The following is a 10579-nucleotide window of genomic DNA, read 5'->3' on the forward strand; positions in this document are numbered from 1 at the left end:
CTCATTTGCCGATTTTTGAATATTAGTATGGCTCTTCCAATCAAATTGATCATCTCTTGAAAAAATCATTTAACTTATAACGTTCGTAGCTTTAAAAGTCAAATTTGAACATCTTTCTTAAAAAATTTTTTTATTAAAATCCAACAATTTTTTAAAACTAAAAATTTTTGACCGTTATATTATTACGATTATTATTATTTACATTTTATAGTACAATTTCTTTTCAATTTTAGAGTGTAATGATAAACAAAGTGAACCATAAATTTTCAAACACTTGTGGAATGGATTCGTTGCTGGAGATTTTAATTGTTGCTACTATTGATAATTTAAAAGTTGAAAATTTAATTTCTCAGCTTCAAGCAATAAATACAGCCATGAATTTAGTTTTATTCATAAAACAGAATGGTGTTAAAGAGGCTTATCTAAGAAGAGGAATAATTTTGAAGGAATTAATTAATAATTTAGATAAGAAGAAAATCACCTCGTATGAAGATAGCATTTTTGTCGAGTGTTCGATAAATGTGTTTTATTTATCGCAAAAGTTATTCGAAAACTTACCGCAGTCGCAAATATGCAGTAAATGTTTGAAATGTGGACAAATGAAAAGATACTTAAAAAAAAACTTATTTTTAGGTTAACAAATTGATAAATTTTTGCCTGAAAAATTTTCTGCAAAAATTTATTGAGTCAACAAATTTTAAAAACATTCTAGAATAAAGAATATGATATTTTTTTAAACAGTTGATATAGCTCTGGTGGTGAATCGCCTTGGCTTGCCATTATGGAGATTAACCACATTTGAGTATGGTTAGTACTTCAGATGAGTGACCGCCGTGATACTCGCCGTAGTCATGGTGTTTTTCATTGTAGTTGAGATATATTAATTGGGAAATTCAATGTCAATTATGAGTTTCTGATGACTTTTCAAATGTTCATTTAGAACTTGTCTGTTTTATAATCCTTTAAGAAAGCTGAAATAGAAAATGATTAAAATTTTATAATTATAGTATAATAATCTTTGTATTCATTCCGTCAGTCATTCACATTTTCTTAGTACTTGAATTTTCTCATTATTATTAGATTATATATACATATTATATCTTTACTTTGATAATTAGGGTTCTCGAAGGTTTCTACCTGAAATTTTTGTTGTCAAAACAGCTTTTGGTTGAGGGTTCATAAGATGGTCGATGACCTTTTAAATACTGTAATGAAAGGGGTCGCTGAAACCGTATATGACCATGAAAATTTTTTTTGACGACCCATTTTCCCGCAACCACCCCCTTGCACCTACTCACGGGGGTTGGAGTTTCAAATTAAAAAAAATTGAGTATGGTGTCTATTCCAATGTTTTTTGGGTCGCTTCATCCCAAAAACACCACTAAAAACAAATCCTTAACGCCCTACAACCCCTGGGAGGGAGTTGGAATTTCATTGTTCACGAAAATTCGAGTACGGTGTTTAATCCTATGTTTTTTGGGGCGCTGAAACCGAAAAACGCCACCAAAAACAAGTCATTTCCTCCCTTAACCCCCTACAACCCCCTGAGAAGGGGTTGGAATTTCAATTTTTACAAAAAGTCGAGTACAGTATCTATTCCTATGTTTTTTTGGTCGCTGAAATCAAAAAACACCAACAAAAACACATTCTTTACCCTTTTAACCCCCTACAACCCCTGGAGGGGGTTGGAATTTCATTTTTCACGAAAAGTCGAGTACGGTGTCTAATCTTATGTTTTTTGGGTCGCTGAAACCAAAAAACATCACCAACAATAAAGTTTTCTAGAAAGTTACCTATGATTACACAAATACGCACCTACAATGTCTTAAGGAAATTTATTTTTCTACACTTAGCACCGTGAAAAATGATATTCCAACCCCCTCCCAGGGGTTCTAGCTGGTTAAGGGGGTAAAGAATTTGTTTTTGGTGGTGTTTTTTGATTTCAGCGCCCCAAGAAACGTAGGATTAGACACCGAACTTGACTTTTTGTGAAATTTAAAATTTTAACCCCCTCCCAGAGGGTTGTACGGGGTTAAGGAAAGAAAGGATTTGTTTTCAATGGTGTTTTTGGGATGAAGCGACCCAAAAAACATTGGAATAGACACCATACTCAATTTTTTTTTAATTTGAAACTCCAACCCCCGTGAGTAGGTGCAAGGGGTGGTTGCGGGAAAATGGGTCGTCAAAAAAATTGTTCATGGTCATATTCGGTTTCAGCGACCCCAAAAACATAGGAATATGGGGTTGTGTTTTTTTTTGAAAAACTCATTAAGCGTCATAAAATAATGTTGTCATTAAGCCCGAGAACGTCATACAGGCCCACGCTGTAATTGACTTACTCGAGGTATGAGCCCGGGACAGGCCGATAGAGTGAGGATATACCACTTCCCTTTTCAGGACCCAATCCGTGATCGCTCGATTCGTCCTAACAGTCTTGGGTTGAGGGAATTTTTTTTATTATTGTATATGCGATATAGATGATAACCGTTTAATCCCCGTGAGTGGAAGTGGTGTATTCATACTTAACTTACCAACACCTATCCCCGAGGACGCCACTCAGGCCTACCGTAATATCTGCCACTCGCGAGAACTTAATATAGGCCCAGATTGGTAGAGTGGGGGTATAACACTTCTCCTCAATGGAGTGAAACGGCTACTGCTGATGTAAGATAAACATAGAGCAACCGTCTACCGTTGCAACAACATTGCAGTAGTGTCGCTAAAAAAATGCTTCTAATAGTCTCAGGTAACTGAACTTGATTATTATATAGATATTATATTATAACTTAGTGCATGTGTTTAATCTTCTTAAATTATATTACATTATTATTATTTAAAAAAATATTGACTGTTTGATATTTGTTTCTTTTGGTTGTCTTAAATGTTTCATATAGAAAATACTTCAATCCATTAATTTATTTTGGTATTGGATAACATTGGCATTAAAGATATTACGAATTTGAGGATAAAGAAAGATATTGGATGACATTGGTATGAAAGATATTTTGATATTGGAAAAAAAAGTATTGCTTATTTGACCATAATGGAAGTTGGTTTTTGGTAAAATTTTTTGGTATTGGATAATTTTGGCATTAAAGATATTTGGATTTTGAGGATAATAAAATATGATATAAGATAACATTAGTATTGAATATATTTCGATATTGTAAAAAAATGTTGACTGATTGATAATAGTGGATGCTGGCTTTTGGAAAAGTATTTAAATAGAAAGAAAGAGGGTTGAATATTGTTTTAATGGTTAAATAATAGTTTGTGAGTTGAATATTGATTTGAATATTAATAAAAAGAGCAGAGGAAAATAAGTTAAATAATAATCATTATCGAAAATTTCATATAAAAAATACTTTAATCCATTTTTTTTTGGTATTGGATAACATTGGCATTAAAGATATTACGAATTTGAGGATAAAGAAAGATATTGGATAACATTATTAATGAATCTATTTTGATAATGGAACAAAAATATTGATTGTTTGATAATAGTGGAAGCTGGATTTTGGAAAAATTTTTTGGTATTGTATAATTTTGGCATTAAAGATATTACGATTTTGAGGATAAAGAAAGATATTGGATAACATTGGTATTGAAAATATTGTGGTATTAAAGAAAAATATTTTGATATTGGAAAAAAAATATTGATTATTTGACCATAGTGGAAGTTGGTTTTTGGAAAAATTTTTTGGTATTGGATAATTTTGGCATTAAAGATATTTGGATTTTGAGGATAATAAAATATGATATAAGATAACATTAGTATTGAATATATTTCGATATTGGAAAAAAATATTGACTGTTTGATAATAGTGGATGCTGGCTTTTGGAAAAATATTGAAATAGAAAGAAAGAGGGTTGAATATTGTTTTAAGGGTTGAAGTGGTTTTATGGGTGAAATAATAGTTTGTGAGTAGAATATTGATTTGAATATTAATAAAAAGAGCAGAGGAAAATAAGTAAAATAATAATCATTATAGAAAATGATGTAATGTGGATAAAGATTTAACAACGCTAATTCACATTCATATAAGCCTATCATTGTTGCATTTGTTAGCTGAATAATAGTTAATGAAATATTTTATAGGTGAAACACATGTAAGTACATTTTTTAAAGCCAGAAACTAAAATAAAAGATTTGTTTTGAAAAGTGACTTTATCGGTAGTTTAAAAGTTGAAGGAGGATACCATGTCAAACATAAAAGAGTATTTTACTTTAAGTAATGAAGATTTTAAGATTATTGAAAATGTAAATGAAATGTTAAATGATATGCATATGTATAAATTTCAAGAATTATTAAAAAATGATTCAAATTCTTTTTTCATTATGCAAAGTACTTTGTATTTACAATTGCTTGATTTAATTGTTCCAATTAGAGAAGGAGATAAACATATTCAAATAGTTTTTAGCGGTAATAACAATTCTGGTCATTGGATTTGTGTTTATTACGATGGAGTAAGACTTTATATTTTTGATAGCCTTAATGCAGGGTGTTTGAATATTCATCAAATAGAATATTTAATTAGATTGTTCCCTTTTAAACCAACAGTAGTTTTTGTAGCTGTTGATCAACAACCGGTTGGAAGTGTTGAGTGTGGAGTATATGCAATAGCATTTGCAACATCTGTATTTTTCAACATAATGCCAAACAGTGTAATTTATGAAACTGATAATGATAGAATGAGAAAACATTTGAAATTAATTTTTGAAAATAATCGGTTGAATCCTTTCCCCTCAGTGAGATCGTCAATTATTAGAAATTCAATTGTAGAGGATGATTGGAATTGTCTTTTAATAAATCGAGCTGAAGAACTTCAAACTGCTGGATTAAACCCTTCATATTTTTATAACAGTTTTATAAATAATAATGCAAATAGAGTTATATCAACACAACAATTAGAAATTAAACGTTCTTTGAATGACGCAAGTGAAAAGAAAAGAATTGGTGCAACTAATAATAATGTAAATAAAGTTTCACCACGTAAATATTTAGAAATGAAGCATTTCCTAAGTGAAGAAAATGATAAGAAAATACTTTGTGCAAGAAAATATGATGTGCAGAAAATAATTATAGAAGAGCATAATAGACTGACAAAAGATAATCGTAATGAAACAGAAATTCCAAAAATAGAACTCCAAAAAAGAGATTTGACATGCAAAAAGAAGAAACTTTCAATAGAAATTGAGGATGAAAAGAAAATACGAAAAGAAAGAAATTTGGCATATAAGAGAAAAAAATTATCTACAGAAAATGAAGATGAAAAGAAAATACGCAAAGAAAAAAATGCGGCATGTAGGAGGAAGAAATTAGCTACAGAAACTGAGGATGAAAAGAAAATACGCAAAGAAAGAAATGTGGCATATAAGAGGAAGAAATTATCTAAAGAAACTGAGGATGAAAAGAAAGTGCACAAAGAAAAAGATTTGTTACGTAAGAGGAAGAAATTAGATACAGAAACTGAGGATGAAAAGAAAGTGCGTCAAAAAAAGAATTTGGCATGTAAAAACGATAAGAAAAATGAAAAAAAGTTAGACACTGTAGGAGTAGCAATTATGTCCTTTGAAGATTTCGATGAAAGTAAAGTTTCACAGAATTATTTAGGTTTGATGAATGTAGAATGTAAGTTTTGTAGTGCGTTACATTTTTTGTGTGAAAGGCCGTCAGATAGATTATTTAATAGTTGCTGTCACAAAGGAAAAGTAAAGTTGAAAGTATTAAATCCTTATCCGCTTTATTTAAAAACTTTGTTATTTGATTCAAGCTTTGAAGGTAAAAATTATAAAGAAAATATTCGTTCTTATAATAATTCCTTAGCATTCGCCAGCATAGGAGCAAAATTAGAAATTCCTAAAGGAAATGGGCCTTATATTTATCGTGTACATGGACAAGTGTATCATAATACATATGCCCTTCATCCCGATGGTGATGACAATCGAAAATATGGTCAGTTGTACATTATTGACACTAATGAAGCAGTACTTGAACGATTAAAGAATAAATCTAATAAGAAATGTTTATCATCATTAATGGAAGAAATAGACAAATTATTAAGGGAAATTAATCCTTATGCTAAAGCTTTTAAAATGATGAGAGAGGTAGAATTAGAAGAAGAAGCACTAGCAAAATCTAAAAATGAGCCTATAAGGAATATTCAAATGTGGATTAAACGAGATAGATCATTGAATCAAAGCAAATTTAATGTTCCATCTTGTAGTGAAGTAGCACTTGTATTTGTTAGCGAAGATGGTGAACCTCCTATGGAACGTGATATATGTATACACCCAAAAGGTTTAAAGAGTATTCCAATATCTAGTCTTAGCGAAAATGTTGATCCCATGACATATCCTTTAATTTTTCCTCATGGTGATCCTGGATGGACTGTTAACCTTAAGCATACTCAAGGTACTCGAAATGTTACTCCTTTACAATTTTATATGTATCGTCTTGCATGTAGAAGAACTTTTAATCCATGTTTACAATTAGGAAAATTAACTCAACAATATGTAGTTGATGTCTGGTCGAAAGTAGAAGGTGAACGTTTAAAATACATTCGTTTACAACAAAAAAAACTTCGAGCGGAATTGTATTGTGGATTAATGGATTATGTTCGTAATAAAGCAAAAAATGAAAATGTTCGACTTGGAAAAATGATTGTTTTACCTTCGACATTTATTGGAGGGCCACGTTGTTATCAACAATGTTTTATGGATGCTATGCGATTAGTTCAAGAATTTGGAAAACCAAATTTATTTATTACCATGACATGTAATCCAAAGTGGCGTGAGATTACAGAAAATTTGTTGGATATTGAAATTGCATCTGATCGTCCGGATATTGTGACTAGAGTTTTTCAACAAAAAGTGAAAGAGATAATGAAAGATATAAAAGAAAAAGAAATTTTTGGACCAATTCTTGCTTTTGTTTATGTCATAGAATTTCAAAAGCGTGGATTGCCACATGTGCATTTAATTATATTTTTACGTAATCCAATTCGCGATGCAGAAACTTTACATAAAATGATATGTGCTGAAATTCCAGATGAAACAAAGAATCCAGAACTTTTTAAGATTGTAAAGCAATTTCAAGTTCATGGGCCTTGTAGAAAAGAAAATATGAATTCACCTTGCATGGACCCTGAGAAGAAAGTTTGTACAAAAAACTATCCAAAGCCGTTTTGTTCTGAAACAACTTATGGTTCTAAGAATTATCCGGAACTCAGGCGAAGAAATGATGGTAAAAAAATCATTTTTTATAACAAAGATGGGTCAATTAAATGTACCGCTGACAATTCGATGATCGTACCATATAATCTGTATTTGAGTAAAAAATTTGAAGGTCATATTTGTGTTATACCATGTGGTAGTACAGATGGCATTAAATATTTATTCAAATATATGTATAAAGGTCATGACTGTGCAATAATAGGTTATAAGGATGATAATGAGGAAATGAAATATGATGAAATTGTTAATTATTTAAACACACGTTATGTATGTCCACCAGAAGCTATGCACAGATTATTCGAATTCAATATGCATGAACAATCACATACAACTTATAGATTAGCTGTACATTTACCAAATCAGCAATTAATATGTTTTAAAGAAGGATTAGAAGAAGAAGCAGTTAATAAATTTAAAAATACGACATTAACAGCATGGTTCAAATTAAATCGAGAAAATCCTGAAGCACGCAAGTATTTGTACACAGAAATACCACATAAGTATGTTTTCGTTGAATCATCAAAAACTTGGAAAATAAGGGAACGAATTACCAAACCTATAATTTGCCGCATGTATTTTGTAAGTCCGAAAGATGTTGAAAGATATTTTTTGAGAGTCTTACTACTTTATGTACGTGGTGCTAAATCATTTGAAGATGTAAGAACATATGAAGGTATTACATACAATACTTTTGTAGAAGCAGTGCGTGCACGAAATTTGATAGTAGATGATAGTGAATGGGATAATTGTTTGGCTGAAGCTGTAAGCATGAAATTTCCTAAAGAACTTTGTCGTCTATTTGCATATATATGTGTGTTTGGATTGCCTGTGAATGCAATTGATTTATGGAATAAGTACAAAGAACACATGGTTTTTGATAATAATGTACCTGTAGAAGTAGCAACTCAAAAAGCGTTAATATTAATTAATGAAGTGCTTAATTTTCATGGATTTTCTCTAAATAAATTTGGTTTACCAAATATTGATCAAAAAATTATCGACGATTATATTTCTGTCGACAAGAAAGCTAATGAACTATCATTAAAATTGCTCAAAGAAGAAAGTGAAGTACTTATTAAAAGTTTGAACAATGATCAGCGCAAAATTTTTGATGATGTCATGGCAGCAATACATAATGATGATTGCAAAAATAGGTACTTTTTTGTTTCTGCACCTGGTGGTTGTGGTAAAAGTTATTTAGAAAATACAATTATTGCTACTCTTGAAAGTCAAGAATTAGTAGTTTTAGCAGTTGCTTGGACTGGTATAGCAGCTAATCTTTTAAGAGGTGGACGAACCTCACATTCAGTTTTTAAATTTCCTATTCCAATCAATGAAGATTCAACATGTAATATAAGTAGAATGTCAAAACACGCTGAACTTTTAAAAAATGCCAAAATTATAATTTGGGATGAAATTACGATGGCACCTAAATTTGCTTTACAAGCTATGGAGACTATGTTGCGAGATATAACACAATGTAATAAACCATTCGGCGGTAAAGTTATTTTGCTTTCAGGAGATTTTAGACAAACTTTGCCAATTATTTCGCATGGCAGTCGCACTCACATTGTTGAGGTATGTGTGAAAAATAGTAGATTGTGGGATCTTTTTGAAACTAGGTCCTTACATGTTAATGTTAGATTGGATAATAAAGAGGAAGAGTTTTCAAATTGGTTATTAAATGTTGGTGACGGTAAAACTCATTCTATGTTTGAAAAAGAGAACGGTGTTTTAGAAATTCCACAGGATTTGATTTCTGGCGGAAATTTAATAGATGAAATATATGGATTGTCAATAAATCAAAATGATGTATCTGTTTACTCATCATGCATACTTTCATTGACTAATTCTGAAGTGTTAGATCTAAATGAACGTATTTTGTTAAAATTAGAAGGACAAGAAGTAGTTTATTATAGTGTTGATTCACATGTCGATGACGACCCAAAAGATGTAAATAATATTATTCCAATAGAATTTTTAAATAGTTTGACACCAGATGGTTTACCTCCTCATAAATTATCTTTAAAGGTAGGATGTATAATTATGCTTTTGAGAAATATGAATTTAGTTCAAGGATTATGTAATGGGACTCGATTAGTTGTAAAATCATTATTGAGAAACGTAATTTCTGCAGAAATAATTTCTGGAAAATCTAAAGGTGAAATAGTTTTTATTCCACGTATTGATTTATCTCCTTCTCAAGACACATATCCTTTCAAAATGGTAAGAAGACAATTTCCTGTTAGACTTGCTTATGCCATGACTATTAATAAATCTCAAGGACAATCTTTTGATAGAGTAGGAATTTATTTACCAATTTCAACATTTGGTCATGGTCAAATTTATGTTGGTTGTTCTAGAGTTAAATCCAAGGAACATCTAAAAATTCATGCTATTGATTCTGCTATATATAAAAATATAGAATTTCCTGAAAAGTTATATGTGAAGAATATTGTATATCATGAAATATTGTAATGTTATAATTCTTTAAATAATAATCTTCGATTTCATTCATTCATTCATTCTGTCCGCAGCCCCATGCTGTTTTCTCCTTAAGAGAGAAAGAGAACTTTTACCTTTGGGTGTAGAGAGAGAGAGAGAGAAAATGAGCTCGCTTTATTCATTAGAAAAGGAAAGATTGCAGTTGATTATCTTGAGTGGGGAGAGAAAAATTTCATATATATAGATATATTAATATAATATAATAATAATGCCCTTTCACTGATTGGTTTATTAATTTTCTTCTTGAGAGAGAAAGAGAAGTTTTAGCTTTGGGTAGAGAGAGGGGGAGAGAAAAAAGGAGCTCGCTCTATCCATTAGAAGAGGAAAGATTGCATTTGATTGTTTTGAGTAAGGAGAGGGAATAATATTATGTTGTCCTTTAACTGATTTGTCTCTTCTTAAGAAAAGGAAAGTTTGTATTCAAGCATTATGGTTAGAGAGAGAAGTTAATTGCCTCAAAGGTTACTTCAAAATCAAAACAAATGAGTTGTTATCTATCTATTATTTAAAGACCTTTTCAAGAATGGGTTTATAGCCAGGTACCTGAATTGTGGAAAAATTTATTAATTTTTGAAACTTTATTACTTTAGTTGCGTTCGTCCTCTCAGATGAAGAGGATTGTGAAAAACGAAGGAAAATTAATAAAAAGTAATGATAGTGATTAAATAAATATCAATTAATGAAAATATATTAAATATATTAATTAGAAAACTATGAAAGTGTGTAAAAAAGTGCTTAAAATTTTTTTTGACGAAGTGAAAATTGTGATTAAAATTAAAAATTTATTGTGTTTAAAACATATTGTGACCGAGTGATTAAAGAACCATGTATTGTTAA

General features: G+C 30.4%; 1 protein-coding gene across 1 annotated transcript; it reads left to right on the forward strand.

Annotated features, from left to right (window-relative positions):
• Positions 1-281: 281 nt before the first annotated feature.
• Positions 282-9715, forward strand: LOC127279934 (uncharacterized). Its single transcript, XM_051302593.1, has 5 exons — positions 282-484; positions 5311-5444; positions 5829-6278; positions 6498-7247; positions 7440-9715. The coding sequence occupies exons 1-5, from the start codon at positions 282-284 to the stop codon at positions 9713-9715; spliced, it is 3813 nt and encodes a 1270-aa protein (XP_051158550.1).
• Positions 9716-10579: the final 864 nt, after the last annotated feature.

The sequence above is a fragment of the Leptopilina boulardi genome, unplaced genomic scaffold (assembly GCF_019393585.1).
Source record: "Leptopilina boulardi isolate dan_hultmark-lab unplaced genomic scaffold, ZJU_Lbou_2.1 LbouV2_226, whole genome shotgun sequence".
In the NCBI taxonomy this organism is placed as follows: domain Eukaryota; kingdom Metazoa; phylum Arthropoda; class Insecta; order Hymenoptera; family Figitidae; genus Leptopilina; species Leptopilina boulardi.